Raw genomic sequence first — 23,018 nt, 5'->3', positions numbered from 1 at the left:
CAACTAAACCTGTGTGCCACAACTACTGAGCCTGCGCTCTAGAACCCGCGAGCCACAACTACTGAGTCCGCATGCCACGATGACTGAAGTCTGCGCATCTAGAGCCGGTGCTCTGCAACAAGAGAAGCCACCACAATGAGAAGCCCTCGCACCGCAATGAAGAGTAGCCCCTGCTCTCCGCAACTAGAGAAAGCCCACGTGCAGCAACAAAGACCCAACACAGCCAAAAATACTTAAACAAATAAATATATTTTTTAAAAAAAGGGATTTCCCTGGTGGCACAGTGGTTAAGAATCTGCCTTCCAAGGAAGGGGACATGGGATTGAGCCCTGCTCTGGGAAGATCTCACATGCTGCAGAGCAACTAAGCCCATGTGCCACAACTCCTGAGCCTGTGCTCTAGGGTCCGTGAGCCAAAACTACTAAGCCCACGTGCCATAACTACTGAAGCCCGCGTGCCTAGAGCCCGTGCTCTGCAACAAGAGAAGCCACCTCAATGACAAGCCCACACACTGCAACAAAGAGTAGCCCCCGCTCACCACAACTAGAGAAAGCCCACGTGCAGCAACGAAGACCCAACACAACCAAAAATAAATAGACAGAATTGATTCTTAAAAAAAAAAAAAGCCCACACACCACAAAGAATAGCCCCCGCTCGCCACAACTAGAGAAAGCCCGCGCACTGCAACGAAGACACAATGCGGCCAAAAATAAATAAATAAATAAATTTATTTAAAAAAAAAAAAAGCCCCATATAGGTATAAAATGTACAGATAAAAATATCAGGCAGAATTTATAAGTAGTTTTTAACATATATTTTCAGAGGTTTTCTAAAATTATGTTTGATAAAATTACTTGAAAGTATTTTACTTCATAGTATACTTTTAAAGGAAGTAACTCTATACTAATTATGTAACAGTTACATATGAATTAACCAGGCATTTTACAGTTGCTGTCACAATATATCATCATACCTTAAATGAACTAAAATAGCTTGTTATGATGTCAAACTCAGGATCCTAAATCTCCCTAAGTCAGATTAAACATTCCTAGTGTCAAATATAAGTAGAAATACTACAAAATAATGCAGCTAAGAAATACAGCTTCAAAATGATTATTTTGATTATAATGTCTAGTAGAGTGTTTTATGTACATATAATAGACATTCAATAAATTTTATTGAATTTCAAAATCATGAAATTAAAATGAAAAACTAAGAAAGAGAAAAGAAAAACTAGCTTATTAAACTGGTTATGAAACTGAATCAAAGATATCATTTCTGGTAATACAATTTCTTTGAAACATACTTTCCTTCAGAAAAACAATCAAATTTTTCGTAGAATTGGTCTGAGGCTCTCCTGAAAGCTTTCTGTCATTCTTAACTTCCTTCCCAGAGGACCACAGAAGAGTGTAAAGAAGAAGAGTTTTTTATAAACTGTTAATGTCTCCACCAAAAGCTAACCCCTCATGCTAACAAGGAAAGAGAACTGAAAAATAAAGATGATGGAGATATATATCTGAATAAACTCTTTCAGGAACCATGAGACAATGAATCATTCACAGGCTTTAATTCTTTGGGTTAAAATCATATAAAACCCCCCAAGGTTTAAAATACGTTACCCTTCACTTCTACAGAAATACAAGAAAGTCCAAAGCAAACTAAAGCCACAAAACAAATAAGTTAAATAGAAGAGTAAACAAAAGCACTGATCCAAATTCACGCTTCGGTGTGGTGTGATTCACTGCAATCCCAAAGTCAGGCCATAGACCTGACTCTGTTGGATTCTTTGGCACAATCACCTATACTGACCATTCTGAATTACACTGTTAAGAAATAGTTTTAAAAAGTAATCTAACTCCTATTCCCAATGAATTCCTAGAAAGGATTTCCCATCAGTAATACTATTTCTTAGAAATTTGAGGGGGGAAAGTGTAAGTTCAGGTATAAAGTAAGGGTATGCACTAAAAAATTATAACTTCCTTTCTACGCCAAAATTGTAAATATTTAAAGAAAAAATGGCAAATATGTTAAGATTAAAAAATGTATGTGTGAAAACCACAGGAGTATAGAGTAAATGGTCTGATTGACACATGTACATTAATTTTTTAGGTTCCTAGGGTTGCAACTGTTTTGTTAGTTAAAAACATACAGTTTCCTATTGCCAACAAACACATGAAAGAATGCTCAACATCATTAAAGAAATGCAAATCAAAACTACAATGGGATATCATCTCACACTGGTCAGAATGCCCATCATCAAAAAATCTAGAAACAATAAATGCTGGAGAGGGCGTGGAGAAAAGGGAACCCTCCTGCACTGCTGGTGGGAATGTGAATTGGTACAGCCACTATGGAGAACAGTATGGAGGTTCCTTAAAAAAATAAAAATAGAACTACCACATGACCCAGCAATCCCACTACTGGGCATATACCCTGAGAAAACCATAATTCAAAAAGAGTCATGTACTAAAATGTTCACTGCAGCTCTACTTACAATAGCCAGGAGATGGAAACAACCTAAGTGTCCTTCATTGGATGAATGGATAAAGAAGATGTGGCACATATATGCAATGGAATATTACTCAGCCATAAAAAGAAGTGAACTTGAGTTATTTGTAGTGAGGTGGATGGACCTAGAGTCTGTCATACAGAGTGAAGTCAGAAAGAGAAAGACAAATACCATATGCTAACACATATATATGGAATATAAGAAAAAAAAAAACGTCATGAAGAACCTAGGGGTAAGGCGGGAATAAAGACACAGACCTACTAGAGAATGGACTTGAGGATATGGGGAGGGGGAAGCGTAAGCTGTGACAGATTGAGAGAGTGGCATGGACATATATACACTACCAAACATAAAATAGATAGCTAGTGGGAAGCAGCCGCATAGCACAGGGAGATTAGCTCGATGCTTTGTGATGACCTGGATGGGTGGGACAGGGAGGGTGGGAGGGAGGGAGACGCAAGAGGGAGGAGATATGGGAACATATGTATATGTATAACTGATTCACCTTGTTATAAAGCAGAAACTAACACACCATTGTAAAGCAATTATACTCCAATAAAGATGTAAAAAACAACAACAAAATAAAAACATACAGTTTCCAGACCCATTAAGAAGCAGTAAAATAAAAAAAAAATTTTATAGGTAGAAATACAAAAGCACATGCATATTGATGAATTACTACTATGCCTGAATTGCATTAGTTATTCAAAACCATTCAGGTAATATTTTCAAACTGATGTTTTAGCAGCAAAAATCTTATTGCTCTCATACCATTTTCATATAGGTGACCATGCATATATATAGCTAGGTTCAGTTTCAAAACTCTGATATTCAAGTAACATATTATTTTAGCCAGAATCAGTCCGATAAATCATATTTCTCCCCAAATAATATTTTAAGCTAAATGTGAATAGGTACCAACTCTCCTAACCAGGCACTTAAAAACACGGTATCATGAAAAGTTACTTTACACTGTTTTTTTGTAAGATTTTTAAAAAATATTAATGAACCAAACCAACCAACCAACCAAAAAAAAAACTTTCTTTTTCTAAAAGTGTAAATTTTCAGCACAAAATTTCAGGTAAAAAAATCTAAAAAGAATTTTGATGTCATAGAGTATTTAATTGAGCCAAACCAGAGTGGTAATATTTTAACTTCTCCTCTACCATGTGCTCTAACCAAAACTGTGAAGGTGAACTTTGGCAAGGTAAAGTTAAAGAGAAGAATTTCAGGAAGTGTTAACTGAATTAATTTCATTTTCATTATACGAGCGCCCATAAGCATACATAACCAGACGTTTGATTCCTCACTTTAAAAAAAAAGTAAAAGGTTAAGTGAAAGGTTAATGGTGAAATTATGGTCATTATTTTCTGGTAAGAAGGCAGGGATGAGTATGATACCATGTTGATGGATTTCCATCAAAACTTAGCATTAGGTATGGTAGACTTAAAGGGACCTGTAACAGAATATCTTTTTTAAAGTAATGAGTTATGAGTTTGCAGAGGGTAAGTCAGATAATAAGGGCCTTGGAGTGCCATTTCTCAAGCAGTAGAACTGTGTGATAAAAATTAAAGATGAAGAAGAGCACGCCAGCACTTCTGAGCCCAGGAGATTTGAGTGGAAGCAGGAAGACCAGAATGGACTCTTGTACAGGGGTTGAGGTATTATCCTTGAGAACTGGCTGGGATTATGAAGAAGAAGCAACATTCCTGGGAGGCACCTTGTATGAAAAATTGATAGTAAATGGGAAGAGACTGGAAAGAAAAGGGAAGATTCAGAGCAAATGTTGTGAGCTATGGTGAAGGAAAGGGCAGTGATGCCATGAATGCTGACTGGAGAGTTGGAAAGGGAGCTGCTCTGAGTTAGGGCAGGAGGGACTGCTTTGATACAGTGATGTCAGGTGTGTCATGTCACTCACCTCTATATTCATACAGATTTTACTTTCTATGTATGAATGAAGGGATACTCATTCCCACTCAGAACACTCTTTTTAAAAAAAAATTTTTTTTTTTTAGAAAAGGAGAAAAATCTTGAATATGAAATCACTTATATTTGTATTTCTAAAATTTGGCTTAATAGGTCTTTAAGAATTTAGAAAAATGATTACACCATGCGGTTTTGTTGTCTATTTTGTTAATTAGTTCTAGAATATCCAATGTGTTTGTCACTATCAATCTAATTATTTCTGAACTGTTCCCTTAAGATTATTTGGAAACAAAAATGTTCCTAGAGGGCAGACAGCAGAAGCAAGACGAACTACAATCCTGCAGCCTGTGGAAAAAACCCCACATTCACAGAAAGATAGACAAGATGAAAAAGCAGAAGGCTATGTACCAGATGAAGGAACAAGATAAAGCCCCAGAAAAACAACTAAATGAAGTGGAGATAGGCAACCCTCCAGAAAAAGAACTCAAAATAATGATAGTGAAGATGATCCAGGACTTTGGAAAAAGAATGGAGGCAAAGATCAAGAAGATGCAAGAAATGTTTAACAAAGACCTAGAAGAATTAAAGAACAAACAAACAGAGATGAACAATACAATAACTGAAATGAAAAATATACTAGAAGGAATAAATAGCAGAATAACTGAGGCAGAAGAATGGATAAGTGACCTGGAAAACAGAATGGTGGAATTCACTGCTGCAGAACAGAATAAAGAAAAAAGAATGAAAAGAAATGAAGACAGCCTAAGAGACCTCTGGGACTACATTAAACACAGCAACATTCGCATTATAGGGGTCCTAGAAGGACAAGAGAGAAAGAAAAGACCAGAGAAAATATTTGAAGAGATTATAGTCGAAAACTTCCCTAACATGGGAAAGGAAATAGCCACCCAAGTCCCGGAAGCACAGAGAGTCCCATACAGGAGAAACACGCCGAGACACATAGTAATCAAATTGACAAAAATTAAAGACAAAGAAAAAGTATTGAAAGCAGCAAGGGAAAAACGACAAATAACAAACAAGGGAACTCCCATAAGATTAACAGCTGACTTCTCAGCAGAAACTCTACAAGCCAGAAGGGAGTGGCATGATATACTTAAAGTGGTGAAAGGGAAGAACCTACAACCAAGATTACTCTACCCAGCAAGAATCTCATTCAGATTCAACAGAGAAATCAAAAGCTTTACAGACAAGCAAAAGCTAAGAGAATTCAGCACCACCAAACCAGCTCTACAACAAATGCTAAAGGAACTTCTCTAAGTGGGAAACACAACAGAACAAAAGGACCTACAAAAACAAACCCAAAACAATTACGAAAATGGTCATAGGAACATACATATCGATAATTACCTTAAACGTGAATGGATTAAATGCTCCAACCAAAAGACACAGGCTCGCTGAATGGATACATAAACAAGACCCATATATATGCTGTCTACAAGAGACCCACTTCAGACCTAGGGACACATACAGACCGAAAGTGAGGGGATGGAAAAAGATATTCCATGCAAATGGAAATCAAAAGAAAGCTGGAGTAGCAACACTCATATCAGATAAAATAGACTTTAAAATAAAGAATGTTACAAGAGACAAGGAAGGACACTACATAGTGATCAAGGGATCAATCCAAGAAGAAGATATAACAATTATAAACATATATACTCCCAACATAGGAGCACCTCAATACATAAGGCAAGTGCTAACAGCTATAAAAGAGGAAATCGACAGTAACACAATAATAGTGGGGTACTTTAGCACCTCACTTACACCAATGGACAGATCAGCCAAACAGAAAATTACTAAGGAAACACAAGGTTTAAATGACACAACAGACCAGATAGATTTAATTGATATTTATAGGACTTTCCATCCAAAAACAGATTACACTTTCTTCTCAAGTGTGCATGGAACATTCTCCAGGACAGATCACATCTTGGGTCACAAATCAAGCCTCCGTAAATTTAAGAAAATTGAAATCATATCAAGCATCTTTTCAGACCACAATGCTATGACATTAGAAATCAATTACAGGGAAAAAAACCGTAAAAAGCACAAACACATGGAGGCTAAAACAATACGCTACTATATAACCAAGAGATCACCGAAGAAGTCAAAGAGGAAACCAAAAAATACCGAGACAAATGACAACGAAAACACAACGATACAAAACCTATGGGATGTAGCAAAAGCAGTTCTAAGAGGGAAGTTTATAGCAACACAAGCCTACCTCAAGAGACAAGAAAAATCTCAAACAATCTAACCTTACACCTAAAGGAACTAGAGAAAGAAGAACAAACAAAACCCAAAGTTAGTAGAAGGAAAGAAATCATAAAGATCAATAAAACTAAAAGCTAGTTCTTTGAGAAGATAAACAAAATTGATAAACCATTAGCCAGACTCATCAAGAAAAAGAGGGAGAGGATTCAAATCAATAAAACTAGAAATGAAAACGGAGAAGTTACAATGGACACCGTAGAATTACAAAGCATCCTAAGAGACTACTACAAGCAACTCTATGCCAATAAAATGGACAACCTGGAAGAAACGGACAAATTCTTAGAAAGGTATAACCTTCCAAGGCTGAACCAGGAATAAATAGAAAATATGAACAGACCAATCACAAGTAATGAAATTGAAACTGTGATTAAAAATCTTCCAACAAACAAAAGTCCAGGACCAGAAGGTTTCACAGGTGAATTCTATCAAACATTTAGAGAACAGCTAACACCCATCCTTCTCAAACTCTTCCAAACAATTGCAGAGGAAGGAACACTCCCAAATGCATTCTATGAGGCCACCATCACCCTGATACCAAAACCAAAGATACTACAAAAAAAGAAAGTTACAGACCAATATCACTCTTGAATATAGGTGCAAAAATCCTCAACAAAATACTAGCAAACAGAATCCTACAACACATTAAAAGGATCATACACCATGGTCAAGTGGGATTTATACCAGGGATGCAAGGATTCTTCAATATATGCAAATCAATCAATGTGATACAACATATTAACAAACTGAAGAATAAAAACCATATGATCATCTCAATAGATGCAGAAAAAGAAAATTCAACACCCATTTATAATAAAAACTCTCCAGATAGTGGGCATAGAGGGAACCTACCTCAACATAATAAAGGCCATATACGACAAACCCACAGCAAATATCATTCTCAGTGGTGAAAACCTGAAAGCTTTTCCTCTAACATCAGGAACAACACAAGGATGTCCACTCTCACCACTATTATTCAACATAGTTTTGGAAGTCCTAGTCACGGCAATCAGAGAAGAAAAAGAAATAAAAGGAATACAAATTGGAAAAGAAGAAGTAAAACTGTCACTGTTTGCAGATGATATGATACTATACATAGAGAATCCTAAAGATGCCACCAGAAAACTACTAGAGCTAATCAATGAATCTGGTAAAGTTGCAGGATACAAAATTAATGCACAGAGATCTCTTGCATTCCTATATACTAATGATGAAAAATCTGAAAGAGAAATTAAGGAAACACTCCCATTTACCATTGCAACAAAAAGAATAAAATACCTAGGAATAAACCTACCTAGGGAGACAAAAGACCTGTAGGCAGAAAACTATAAAACACTGATGAAAGAAATTAAAGATGATACCAACAGATGGAGAGATATTCCATGTTCTTGGATTGGAAGAATCAATACTGTGAAAATGACTATACTACCCAAAGCAATCTACAGATTCAATGCAATCCCTATCAAATTACCAATGGCATTTTTTACTGAACTAGAACAAAACATCTTAAAATTTGTATAGAGACACAAAAGACCCCGAATAGCCAAAGCAGTCTTGAGGGAAAAAAATGAACCTGCAGGAATCATACTCCCTGACTTCATACTATACTACAAAGCTACAGTAATCAAGACAATATGGTACTGGCAGAAAAACAGAGATACAGATCAATGGAACAGGATATAAAGCCCAGAGATAAACCCACACACCTATGGTCAACTAATCTATGACAAAGCAGGTAAGGATATACAATGGAAAAAAGACAGTTTCTTCAAATAAGTGGTGCTGGGAAAACTGGACAGCTACATGTAAAAGAATGAAATTAGAACACTCCCTAACACCATACATAAAAACAAACCCAAAATGGATTAGAAACCTAAATGTAAGACCAGACACTATAAAACTCTTAGAGGAAAACATAGTTAGAACACTCTTTGACATAAATCACAGCAATATCTTTTTTGATCCACCTCCTAGAGTAATGGAAATAAAAACAAAACTAAACAAATGGGACCTACTGAAACTTAAAAGCTTTTGCACAGCAAAGGAAACTACAAACAAGACTAAAAGACAACCCTCAGAATGGGAGAAAATATTTGCAAATGAATCAACGGACAAAAGATTAATCTCCAAAATATATAAACAGGTCATGCAGTTCAATATTAAAAAAGCAAACAACCCAATCCAAAAATGGGCAGAAGACCTAAATAGACATTTCTCCAAAGAAGACATACAGATGGCCAAGAAGCACATGAAAAGTTGCTCAACATCACTAATTATTAGAAAAATGCAAGTTAAAGCTACAATGAGGTATCACCTCACACCAGTTAGAATGGGCATCATCAGAAAATCTACAAACAACAAATGCTGGAGAGGGTGTGGAGAAAAGGGAGCCCTCTTGCACTGTTGGTGGGAATGTAAATTGATACAGCCACTATGGAGAACAATATGGAGGTTCATTAAAAAACTAAAAATAGAATTACCATATGACGCAGCAATCCCATTACTGGGCATATACCCAGAGAAAACCATAATTCAAAGAGACACGTGCACCCCAATGTTCACTGCAGCACTGTTTACAATAGCCAGGTCATGGAAGCAACCTAAATGCCCATCGACTGAAGAATGGATAAAGAAGTTGTGGTACATATATACAATGGAATATTACTCAGCCATAAAAAGGAACAAAATTGGGTCATTTGTTGAGATGTGGATGAATCTAGAGACTGTCATACAGAGTGAAGTAAGTCATAAAGAGAAAAACAAATATTGTATATTAACACATATATGTGGAACCTAGAAAAATGGTATAGATGAACTGGTTTGCAGGGCAGAAATTGAGACACAGATGTAGAGAACAAACATATGGACACCAAGCAGGGAAAGTGGCGGGGGGCGGGGGGGTGGGGGTAGGGGATGGGATGAATTGGGAGATTGGGATTGACATGTATACACTAATATGTATAAAATGGATAACTAATAAGAACCTGCTGTATAAAAAAATAAATAAAATAAAATTGAAAAAAAAATGTTCCTAATACCTTCCTCAATAAAAACTGAAATAAATTTTAAAAGAAAGAATTTAGTAAAAAAGGAAATTTTTTGTAAAAAATGCTAAAGTTGAACTATATTTTAAAATACAAAGACAGATACTTACCTTGTAAAAAAAATCATTAAATAAAAAAAATGTAATGTAGTTAAACAACAAAGTTCTTTATAGTTTAAATAATTGTACCACATGGAGTGCAAATCAATCACACCAACCTGCTTGATCTTTCAATAAGAAGTAGTAAGCAAACCGTAGACAGGAAGCATATGCACAGAGATGAGGAGGAAAAAAAGAAAAAACATTATTTCTTTTGTAGAACAAAGAAAAATGTATAACAGCATTTATTTATAGTATAAGTATAGGAATAAATCATTATAAAAACTGAAATAGAGCAGTTGTATGCAAAAGAAAAGTATATTCAACATAATCAGAGACAATAATTTAAGCAAGATAATAAGATTTAGTGTAAGATTACAATTCAAATCAATCTTAAGAGCTCACACTGACTCCCAAACTCCTGCAAACATAACAGTTCAGCAACAAATGGTGGACATGGAATTGGGAACCTGCTAAGACCTGGGAAGTAATCTAAAAGGGCAAACAGAAAATTAAGCCAATTTTAAATATTAATAAGTTAAAAGTAGCAAAAGTCACATTGTTCATTTTCGAAATTTCCCAATTCAATGACCTTCTAATAGAAGGATACATTACAGGTGTGCCCCCCTTTAAGAAAATCCAACACAAAAACTTCAACCAACTAGAGTTTAGAGTAAACTGTAGTGATTATGTGATAAACAAAAGCATTTAATAAAGAATTTTTAAAGACAGCAAGTTCTCCCAATACAATTGATTTCCCAACTTGATTTATAAGCAATTTTTTCAGAAAAAAACATTTATTGCATAAAGTGAAGTACACCTGTATAATAACAAACCTGCATTCAACCTATTAGTAGACTGTTAAGGGTAATTATAATAATGATTCTATAGAAGTAAATGATCAACTGATAGTTCAAACAAAGAACACCTTAAAAAAAAAAAGGCCATTCATATTTTTAAAAGGGAAGGTACGCACAGCAACCACATGCTGGGACAACCATCTCTCCACATCACCAACACACCCACAGTGCAACAAAAGAATTCAATGTTATATGCCAGGTATATAAAGAGTAACTAAAACTGCTTGAACTGAACAAGGTACAACTCATTTCATAATATACTTTGATGTAACTACTTTCTAAGGATTAAAGTAAAATTTTAAAACAGAAAATTAAATTGTAGTGCCTCCCACTCAGATATTTTCTATATTTTGCAGTTTGTAATACAAAATGAGACTTCTACATGGTTTCTAAAGCAATTTCATGTATTTTATAGGTTAGCCTATGAAATTAATTGTCTTGGTAAAATGTAAGAATTGCAATAGAGAAAATAATTCCTAATATTCTTGGAAGTCTTCCTCTAGCAAGCTAAAAGCATAAGAACAATAACCGAATGTTTCTGTTATTAGTTTGGGAAAGGTAGGTATACAGATAATGCTTTAAAAAGCAGTAAGCTGCAAACTAGTACAAGGAAGCATCAACTCTCTTTCCTTCTGAAAACTAAAATATAAATAAAATTAATAATACTTTTCAACTTAATTTATTAAATTACAGTGTAAGAAAAGGTTTGAAATAAGTCTAGATAGATAGATCCTGCATAACAATTTCGTGTGGATCTGAATTCTCTAATCATACCTTAGAAAGTTTCTTAAAATCAATCAGGTAGTTCAGAAATAAGGATAAATGGCCATTTGAAATAAAATACCATTCAATTTATCTTTACTTGCTTCAAACTTTACATTTTTCTTTATTAGGGAGTTTTCAATCTTAAGCTACCCCTAAGAACAGGACACCAAGGAGTAAAATCTTTTTAACTATAAGACATGTTATAAAGGGCACTGGTGTACTTCCAAATATAAGGTGTACCTTAAGAAATTCAGGATTTTGTTATTACAGGTCCCTTACCTGACTAGGATGTATCATGAAACATAAAAAGGAACCAAGAGTTATTCTCTTATACAGCTTACTAGCTCTCTTTACATTATCTCAACTGCAAAAGCATGAATCTCTCTTCCATTGTCTCAAACATAAGCGTAAGCATATGTTTTAACAATTATGGTTAACTGGAAGCAATGAAGAGGGGAGCTAAAGTCATCACATGCTTTGTTTTACTGAGAAGTCCAACATGTATTCTTTAAGTAATGACAGGGAGCGGTGCAGCATTTCTCAAATGAAGCCCATGGGTTATGGAAAAGCCAAAGCTCTGTTAGAGAATTTAAGAGCTACCACTCACTAGGCAAGAACTTATCCAGAGGTTTCTCTATGACAGAACATGTGGAGTCTGAACTACTGCTGCTGCTACTGCCTGGAAGACAAAGAAATGAGCCCAACGGGAACCAAAGAAAGAGGAAACAAGAAAATGAACACATACACAGAGAAAAATTCAATTCCAAAGAAAGAATTTTAAAGGACAATCAAGCTTTGTATTAAAGAATCAAAACCTACTTTCCCTTAAAACCAGTCTTGGTACTCTATGCAGTATTCTCTAATTACAAAGCCATACAGGGGAATTAGAAACTCTATTCCTTTAAGAATCCACTGTGGGCAAACCCCACTATTCACTTAAAATATAGTAATTCAGAGGGTTGGAATGAAGAGAATAAAAATAAACAAATCATTTGGTAACATTTAAGTCTATTTAAACCATTTAGGTTGATAAGCTAAAGGAACTGAGTTTTAAATTTTAAAGTCACGAACAATTAAAATTACAGGAATGATAAATTACCCTTTAATACAGACAGTTTGGTTTGTCTTCAATTTTACTCTTTCACCTCCAAAACATCAAACTATCATATGTGATTATATATGTTTAAGGTTTCACAGCAAAACTTTGAAAGGCTTACTGAAATTTTTAAAATTTCTAAGCCTGGAAGGAAGATATGTTACTATTAAATATTTTAACATATTAAGCAGTGGCATTTTTTTCTATTTAAAACTTTATTTTTAACTAATCTATCATCTGCTTTAGCTTTGAATACTTTACTCTGAAAAAACAGGTGTGAACACAAAACCACTTCTCTAAATCAGGGGTCTGCAAACATTTTCTGTAAAGGGACAGATGATAAGTGCTTTAGGCTTTGTAGGCCAGACAGACGCATGTGAAGGCAGCTGTAGACCATATGTAAACAAATGAGCATGGCTGTTTCATAAACTTTTATTTACAAAAACAGGTGGTGGGCTGAATTTGGCCAGCAGACTACTTGCCAACTCTTGCTCTAAATTATATTTTTCCTGTCTTTTGAAGGACTCTTTATGGCTTTTAAATTAGGGACACCTGATCAAACAGCGATGGGTTTATTTTCAGCAAGAACATTTTAATAAGACAAGCAAAATATGCACCAGCTTGAAAACAATGATCCACATTAATGGAAGAGAGTTCTGAAATAAATATTCAGGGTTAAAGGATTTGAAATGTAGGCCATTATAATATGTCTCTCTCTTTTGCATGTCATCTATATCTTTATCACAATGAACACAGTCTCAATTCATACTTGGCAACAAGTGCCCAGTGTAACAGGTGAGAATGAGGGTACATTTTATAAAGAGAATACATTTTACATTCTATTAAAAATACAATGCTTCTACAAATTTATTACTTAAAAATTCAATGATTAAAGCGTAATCATGTTTGAAAAAAAATTCCACATTATCCTAATTTCCTAAAAATTTAGATTCCTAACATAAATAAAAGTCCTCACATTAAATTAAAATCCCATGTGAAATTTTAAAATGGTATATCCACTATCACAGATTTTTATAATTCTAAATTGTAAAAAAAACAAAACCAGAACATATTATATGCTGATTCATCTAGAAATAGGATATCAGTATAGGAGGAAAAAATAATGCAAAGTTAACCAGGTACATGGCATACTTCCTCTGTTCTAATTGCTACCACAATTAAAAATGGCAAAATAAAAGTCATGCACTCGACAGCCTTAGGAATGTTAAACCATCATTAGGCAGCAATCTCATTTAATTTCCAGAACACTAAAATGAACTTACCCCTTCTTTTTTTCCTTTTCTCTCCATCTTCTCCAACCTCACCCTCTTCATCATCCTCCTCCTCTGACCCACTGATATCAGAGCCTGATATTTCTTCCCCTTAAATAGAAATTTAATACAATGATGTTTATTCTGTGCCAGGTCACTGGCTATTTAGGAAATGCCTATATAAACTTTCTTCATTAAGTTTTTGTGCCCTAAACAAACCTTATTTTAATATTCCTAGACAGTATATCAGATATGTTAACCTCAGAAACAGATACAATGTACACAGAGGCTTTATTTTTAAAGTTCCTAAAGAGAAGTTAGATTCTGATCCGTTTAAAATTTCAAATTATTAGTTTAAGTACAGTTCTAAATGTTACATGTTAGAGTTATTATTTCAGTCTTTAAAAAATATGATCACTTTTGGGGAGCATTTTCTTAGTTTTCTGTTTAAGATTTTAAATTCATTCAACCTGTTTATTTTTTTAAGGGCCATAAAACTGTCATCGAACACAATGATCCCACTTTTAGGACTATATCACATGAAGTAATTCAAAAGAAGAAGGGCTTATTTGTACACAAATATGTTAACTTAAAAAATCAAAAAAAGGGATTAAGCTAATATTAATGCAAATCAGTGCTATAATACCTTCAAAGTAGTTATTTAAAATTACTACTGTCCATATATGAAATATCTAAGAAAATAAAAGTAACTGGGGGAGGAGTAAAATATACACTAATCATAATATAATATTTGAACCTACAAATTAAAGATGGAAAGAAATCACAGAGTCTCGGGAGAAGAAATTCATTAAACATATTTTGTTCTTTAGGCCTAGAAACAATGACACCCTGGTAGCAATGAGCACACCTAATGCCTAAATCTTGGTTTCTAAATACCATTCTCCAGTGAAAGGAGCCAGAGAGAAATAAATGATTTTAAGGCCAGGGTAGGGAAAATAAAAAAATGAGCTCTAAGCATCTGTGGTGCCAGAAAGTGAGGAAGTGCTCAAAAAACAAGTAAACAAACAAACTGATGGGAGCATGTTGACAGGATATATGAACTACCCTGAAGGAACTCCTAATGGCCAAAGCTGGAACAATCTGAACAATAAAATAAATAATATTATTGTATTATAAACCCACAGACTAAAATAATTATCCATGAGTCCATATTGACATAAAAAATACTCAAATAAATAAACAAGTGGGGGAGAAGAGACTGCTTTTCCTTACAGTAGAATTCCAGACACTCCAAACACTAAACATTAGAAGGAACAATGGGAAGAGAATGTCACCATTGAGCAAATGCACAAACTACTGTTGGATGCTAACATTAGTGGAAGAAAGTATGATGAAAAACAGGACCTTTGAATAGTCTCAAAGTATTTGGTTGGCCAAAAGGTTCATTCGGCGGGTTTGCAAAGCAGAAACAGAGACACAGATGTAGAGAACAAACGTATGGACACCAAGCAGGGGGTGGGTGGCAGTGGGATGAACTGGGAGACTGGGATAGACATATATACACTAATATGTATAAAACAGATAACTAATAAGAAACTTCTGTATAAAAAATAAAATTTAAAAAGTAAAAATATAAAACATAATTTAACAAAAGGTTCATTCGGTTTTTTTCCATAAGATGGCTCTAGTAGCACTTAGTTGTCTTTAACTTCATTCGAAACAATTTTGTTAGATTGTATGTGACAGCTGCCACATCAACGTGTATTTAAAAAAAAGACTTATCAAAGCTGGTGAATTTTTGTGTACCCATTTTAATATTGAAGATGGAAGAAAAAAAGGAACATTTTTGGCATATTATGCTTTATCATTTCAAGAAAGGTAAAAACGCAACCGAAATGCAAAAAAAGATTTGTGCAGTGTATGGAGAAGGTGCTGTGACTGAGCAAACGTGTCAAAAGTGATTTGTGAAGGGTCGTGCTGGAGATTTCCAACTGGATGATGCTCCACAGTCTGGTAAACCAGTTGAAGTTGATAGCAATCAAATCGAGACAGTAACTGAGAACAATCAACGTTATACCACGCAGGAGATAGCCGACATACTCAAAACATGAAAATCAAGCGTTGAAAATCATTTGCCCCAGCTTGGTTATGTTAATCGCTTTGATGTTTGGGTTCCACATAAGTTAAGCAGAAAAAAAACACACAACTTCTTGACAGTATATCCTAATGCGATTCTCTACACAAATGTAATGAAAACATTCCATTTTTAAAACAAATCGTGATGGGCAATGAAAAGCGGATACTGTACAATAATGTGGAATGGAAGAGATTGTGGGGCAAGCTAAATGAACCACCACCAACCACACCAAAGGCCGGTCTTCATCCAAAGAAGGTGATGTTGTGCATATGGTGGGACTGGAAGGGAGTCCTCTATTATGAGCTCCTTCCGGAAAATCAAACGCTTAATTCCAACATGTACTGCTCCCAGTTACCAACCGAAAGCAGCACTCGATGAAAAGCATCCAGAATTAGTCAACAGAAAATGCATAATCTTCCATCAGGATAACGCAAGACGGCATGTTTCTTTGATGACCAGGCAAAAATTGTTACAGCTTGGCTGGGAAGTTCTGATTCATCCGCCATATTCACCAGACATTGCACCTTCAGATTTCCATTTATTTTGGTCTTTACAAAATTCTCTTAATGGAAGAAATTTCAATTCCCTGGAAGACTATAAAAGGCACCTGGAACAGTTCTTTGCTCAAAAAGATAAAAAGTTTTGGTAAGATGGAATTATGAAGTTGCCTGAACAATGGCAGAAGGTACTAGAACAAAAGGGTGAATATGTTGTTCAATAAAGTTCTTGGTGAAGACAAAAAATGTGTCTTTTATTTTTACTTAAAAACCGAAGGCACTTTTTGGCCAACCCAATATCTCTCCACAAGGTACATATTAATTACAAAGGAAATAATAAAATAGTAGATTTATAGTGGAGAAAATTTGCAGAATAATTATGAGAAAACTATAAATAAATACAAATTGAGGAACATTCTACAAATACATGACCAGTACTCTTCAAAAGCATCAAGATCATGTACAACAAATAAAGACTGAGGAATTGGAGACTGGTGGAAACTAAACAGACATGACAACTAAATGCAATGTGTGATCCACAACTGGATCTTGAATTGAAAGCAAGGACTCAAACAGGAATTTGTACACCACATTCATAGTAGCATTATTCACAACAGTCAAAAGATAGAAGCAACCCAAGTGTCCATCAACAGATGAAGGTATAAACAAAACATGGTATATACACACAATGGAATATTATTCAGTCTTAAAAAGGAAGGAAATTCTGACACATGCAACAATATGGATGAACACTGAGGACATTATGTTAAGTAAAATAAGCCAGACACAAAAGGAGACATATTATATGATTCTACTTACATGGGGTACCTAGAATAGTCAAATTCATAGAAATAGAAAGAACAGTGGGTTACCAGGAACTGAGGGAGAGAGAGGGATGGGGAGCTAGTGTTTAATGGGTACAGAGGTTCATTTTGGAATGATTAAAAAGTCCTGGAGATGGATGGTGGTGATGGTTGCAGAATAATGTGAATGTACTTAATGCCACAGAACTGTACACAAAAATAGTTAAAACGGTAATTTTTATGTTATGTATATTTTACCACAATAAAAAAATGTAAAAAAAAGGGTCAGCAAAATAAAGATATGAACTCAATATTAAGAAATCTAAGAAATTTTACATCTTTAAAACATACTGACTATAAATACCACCTAGTGGTCAAATTTAAAATACCAAATTCCATTATCTAAGGCAGCTCAATTACTGCTTTTCCTCAATAATCTTACTCAAATTTACTGAATCAGCACCTTCTCCAAATATTTGTGATGTTGGCATCTTTGGATTTCATATCTGATCTAACCAGTTTCCCCACAGACTGAAAAGAGGCAATTTCAAAGCCCTTTATTCACCTGGTATGCAAAGGAGCCCTATGCCAGTTAGTTCTTAGCACGAAGATTCAGGAAGTCACTGACTGCCTAATGATGGTTGGTAAATTTCTCGCCCTAATGAATAAGGTCTTCAAATTTTCTAACCTTCTGACATTATATCTTGTTAGAAAAGAATTTCCAAAATAGAATCTCATGTTCAAATTTAAACACGAAAGCATATTTTCAAGGCCATGCAATGAATTTTTACTTAAGAGTAAACTAGGTTTACCCATGACTCTCTAATTGCTTTGTTTACTTCAAATAATAGTGACTGATACCTATCACAAAGAACTCTGGTCATTTTCGCTAAATACATGTATGGTAGAACTTGCTCTTATATAGAGACAAATAAAAATTCATTATTTAATAAGTGGACATATGAAATCTTTACAAAAGATCATGGGGACTGAGATGGAGGTTTAAATTAAATTAATTTTTTTAAAAAAATCAATACACAAATATTATATAATTCTACTTGAGCTTAATATGGAAATGTTAAAGTATGTAAGTATCAATTTACCTTGCAGAAATATTCCCTTAAATATCAATGTTAGAGGTTCAGAGAATTTTTAATAGGTGGCTTTTTATTAGAACACTTACTGGCTAAACAACACGTTTTTAGCCAACATTAAGATTAATATTTTGAGAAAATGTTACCTTCTTCAAGCTTTTTTTTCAGTTCTTCTATTTCTTTCTGAAACTGACGAAGCAAAGCATCCTTTGGATCTTCATTAATTCTAGCTTTATTTTTAATATTCTTAGCACGATTAGCATACCGCAATGTACTGATGGTTTCATCATAATTGTAATCTGCTGGTCCAATATTTGCACACTGTTGAATTAGGAATACAAAACGTTTTACACTTGACACAAATTAATACTACCATTATGAACATATCAAAAAGAATTTTGGAATATATTTCCATTCCAGTCTTCCTGAAAAAGAGGGCACCACCACATAGGTTTCCAAACAATACAATTATAGACTCGCACACATGGTGTGCTAGAAAAAATAACCCCAAATTTTAAAAAGTAAAATAATCAATAGTTTTTTAAATGTTATGAATATTAACTACTGGCATAAGCAGGAATCTTAAATTTTCCTGATGATAACTATACGACCAATTAAGTCTTACCATCATGGTTTTTGAATTTCCTCCTAAGGAATCCTGAAGAAGACGAGTCAATTTAGAGTTACGATAAGGCACATGAGTGCTTTTTCCATCAACCAAGGCAGAAATAACATTACCAAGGGTAGAAAGTGAAAGATTGATTTTTGTAGCTTCTTTCAGGCGCTGCCCAGTAGCTCCAGTTTTTGCTTGTCTTTCTGAACCCTTACAATAAACAGAGACAGAAGTAAAGCTAAAATAAAAAATACAGAATATTCTTCCCAAAGTTAAAAAAAGTATTTTAACAGTAAAAAATCTAATATATCTGGAATTCACTTCAAAATAATACTGGAAGGGAAGAAGTGGCTGAGGGTAGAGATGAAATAGGACTGGCCATGAACTGATAATTGCTGAAGTTGGGTGATGGGTACATGGGAAATCATTATACTATTCTATCTACGTTGTATAGGTTTGAAATAGTCCATAATTAGTAGTAAGTTAAGGGGACTTCCCTAGTGGTCCAGTGGCTAAGACTCCACACTCCCAATGCAGGGAGCCCGGGTTCAATCCCTGGTCAGGGAACTAGATCCCACATGCCGCAACTAAGAGTTCGTGTGCCGCAACTAAAGATCCCGCATGCCACAACAAAGATCGAAGATCCCACGTGCCACAATTAAGACCCGGCGCAGACAAATAAATAAATAAATATTAAAAAAATAATAATAAGTTAAACACATACACAAGTAAAACTTAAAAATTATATAATCACTCCTTTTCACTTGAATTATTATTTATTTATAAAATAAAAAGAAATCACAAGAGTTATTCTTAAGTAGCATCCTGTTACTTACAGCAAGATCTACAAGATGGAGCTTCCCCATCCTGACATGCATGTTACCATCAACGCCTTTTTCACTGCATTCTATAGTAATTGTAAAGATGGCATGGGAACGGGAACTATGTTCATTCATATTAGTTGCACCAACAGAACCTTGAATAAAGGGAGGAAATTATTTAAAACTATAACAACAGGGAATGCCTTTAAAAATAATTAAATATCCAGAATACTGAATTTCATCAGAGCCAAAAGCCAGAGAGCATGGCTAAAACATAAAAACTTAGGTATATTTAGCCATTATTAGAAATTTCTGACAATTTATGTTGATAACAAAAAACTGTATTTTTTTCACATGAAAGAGGGGATCTGAGAACAAAATACTTAATTTCAAGTATTGCTGGCTTAAAAAATTAACTAATTTACATAAAAAATACATGTTAAATAATTCAAAAAATTAACTGCTGTTTCAGCTGTCTCTAAAAAGTATTATTGATATGTTCTGGGAATCAACCACAGGAATACTTGCATATATACATTAGATGATACAAAGATATTCAGGGAAGAACTGTTTACAACAGCAAGAGATCAGAAACAACCAATATGACAGTGGTTAATCAATTATAGAATAGTCACACTATGAATTACTAAGCAGTCGTTTTTAAAAAAAATAAGGTAGATCTGAATGACATGGAAAGATACCCATAACATATGAAAAAAAGAAAGGAATATAGAGCATAATCCCATTTCTGTAAAACAAAAGCATCCATTCAAAATATGCTAAGAATTTGAGTGTGTATAAATATTTTACATGAATATATTGTGCAAACAAAGAAAAAGATCTGTTTTGTTTTTCACAATAGGCATGTATTGGGTGTTTTTTTCTTAAATTCCAAAGTATTTTAAAAGTAATATGTTAATTTCACCCAATGCCAAAATTATTTTCCTACTATATTCATGTAGAGCTTCTCCATGTGAGCTGTGATTTTACAATTTAAACATTAAAAGGGTACTCTTTATTAGCAAATGGCTATATTATAAGTCAGATAACTAGAAAGTAAATTGCACTGGTAAAGAAAAGTAAAGCCCAATGAAAGAAGGTAAATGGAAAATCAGTGAGGGAAAATGCAAGGATCTGTGATTCCATACTATACTTTTCTGTTTTCTTTTAAATCAAGTTATGAATTTTTAAAATCAATTTTTCTCCAAAAATATAAAAAACTAATAAATCTGACACCACTTCAAATCATCTAATCAGATGTAACACACTATACATATTTCCACAGAGTAGTAGGTCTTATTTTACCTTGTATTTTTTCCACTTAACATTATCTCCTACATATCTCCTACATATATTTCCATGTAAAAACCAACTTGACATTTTTACTAAACTTGAGTTATTATCTTACTGGGAGATATTTGGGGTTGCTGCCTATTTTAGTTCTTCATAAGGGACACTAATATGAGCATCTTTGAGTAGATACCTTTCTTTCTCTTTAGAATTATATCCATGGGAAATATTTTCCAAACTGGAACCACCTTATGAAAGGATAGGAATAGGTTTATAGCTATGTGATTATCAAAACAAGCTATAGCAGTGTTTTCCAGTTTGGAGTGGGAGAGAAAGTGTAATTTGAAAAAGTCATATTAAATATTTTAATACCCATTGTTTTTGCAATATAAGTAAAGCATGCTATTTATGATTGTGATTTTTCTATATTTCCGGTTATGAAAACAAAGCAATGCAACAGATGTTATGTCAAAAGTGACCTACACACTGGGCTTCCCTGGTGGCGCAGTGGTTGAGAGTCCACCTGCCGATGCAGGGGACAAAGGTTCGTGCCCCGGTCCGGGAAGATCCCACATGCCACGGAGCGGCTGGGCCCGTCAGCCATGGCTGCTGAGCCTGCGTGTCCGGAGCCTGTGCTCCGCAACGGAAGAGGCCACAACATTGAGAGGCCCGCGTACCGCCAAAAAAAAAAAAAAAAAAAAAAAGTGACCTACACTGAACTTTACAATCCCTAGGAGAGAACAGCTTGCAGCAATCAAGTAGACTAAATGATCCAACCTAACACACTGCATAATGGAAATAAAACATTTCCATAGCTGTAATTTTTGTCAAAATATTTATTTTGGAATAAAAAATTAAATTTTTATGTTTTTCAGGGAGGTACAGAAAAACTTATCCCAATCCTCCTCTTCCCCACCCCCCTCGTCCTTGGCAACCACAAGTCTGTTCTCTGTACCTGTGAATCTGTTTCCATTTCATAAATGTGTCCATTTGTGTTGTATTTTAGATTCCACATATAAGTGATATTATATGGTATTTGTCTTTTTCTTTCCGACTTAATATGATAATCTCTAGGTCCATCCTTGTTGTCGCAAATGGTATTATTTCATTCTTTTTTATGTCTGAGTAATATTCCATTGTGTAATATTCCTTCTTTATCCATTCATCTGTCGATGGACATTTAGGTTGTTTCTATGTCTTGGCTATTGTGAATAGTGCTACTATGAACATAGGGGTGCATGTATCTTTTCAAATTATAGTTTTGTCTGGATATATGTCCAGGAGTGGGATTGCTGGATCATCTGGCAACTCTTCTTTTTAGTTTTCTGAGGAACCTCCATACTGTGCTCCATAGTGGCTGCACCAATTTACATTCCCACCAGCAGTGCAGGAGGGCCCCCCCTGCAGCTAAACCTTTAATTCTTGAACTCAATCTATTTATTAATGAAGACTATTTTCCTCTCTGCTATCTTAGGTGTTCAAATCTCTTTACCTTCCTTTCATTTTATTTCTCTCATTAGAATTTTTTCATTTTTCCTTAGACAAATCTCACATACCAAGTTAAATTAATTCTTAGGTAGTTAATGGAAGGTTTTGGTCACTATTGTGAATGGAATCTTATGTTAAAAATTTCTTAAGTTAAATAAGCAATACATGAACATATTCCTGGTATAAAAAAATTCAAAAATACAAACATACAAAAAACATAAAGTGAAAGCTCCCTATATCCCTTTCCCCCAATCTTATTTCCCCTTCACTAAAGGTAACCACTATTAAATGTCCTTTCATTTTGTATTTCACATACATACATGTGAACACACACACAAAATACCCAAATATGTAGTTTGATAATTTGGCTTTTTTTACACATGAGATGATGCATTACATACTGTGCTAGTTAGCTTTCTTTTTCCCTTAATATATATCTGGAAAGTCTTTTGG

General features: G+C 34.5%; 1 protein-coding gene across 1 annotated transcript in view; it reads right to left on the bottom strand.

The window, feature by feature from the left end:
• The window catches only part of KIF3A (kinesin family member 3A), a gene marked incomplete at its 5' end in the record, with an annotated part of 80,087 nt that overhangs the window by 9,302 nt on the left and 47,767 nt on the right, over positions 1–23,018 (bottom strand). Inside the window, 4 exon segments of the mRNA XM_082837200.1 lie at positions 13,874–13,972; positions 18,500–18,674; positions 18,979–19,176; positions 19,803–19,942. Coding sequence (XP_082693326.1) covers positions 13,874–13,972; positions 18,500–18,674; positions 18,979–19,176; positions 19,803–19,942 — 612 coding nt within the window.

Source organism: Leucopleurus acutus, assembly GCF_964270905.1.
Source record: "Leucopleurus acutus genome assembly, chromosome: 3".
NCBI lineage: Eukaryota > Metazoa > Chordata > Mammalia > Artiodactyla > Delphinidae > Leucopleurus > Leucopleurus acutus.
This window is presented reverse-complemented; position numbering and strand designations above follow the sequence as displayed.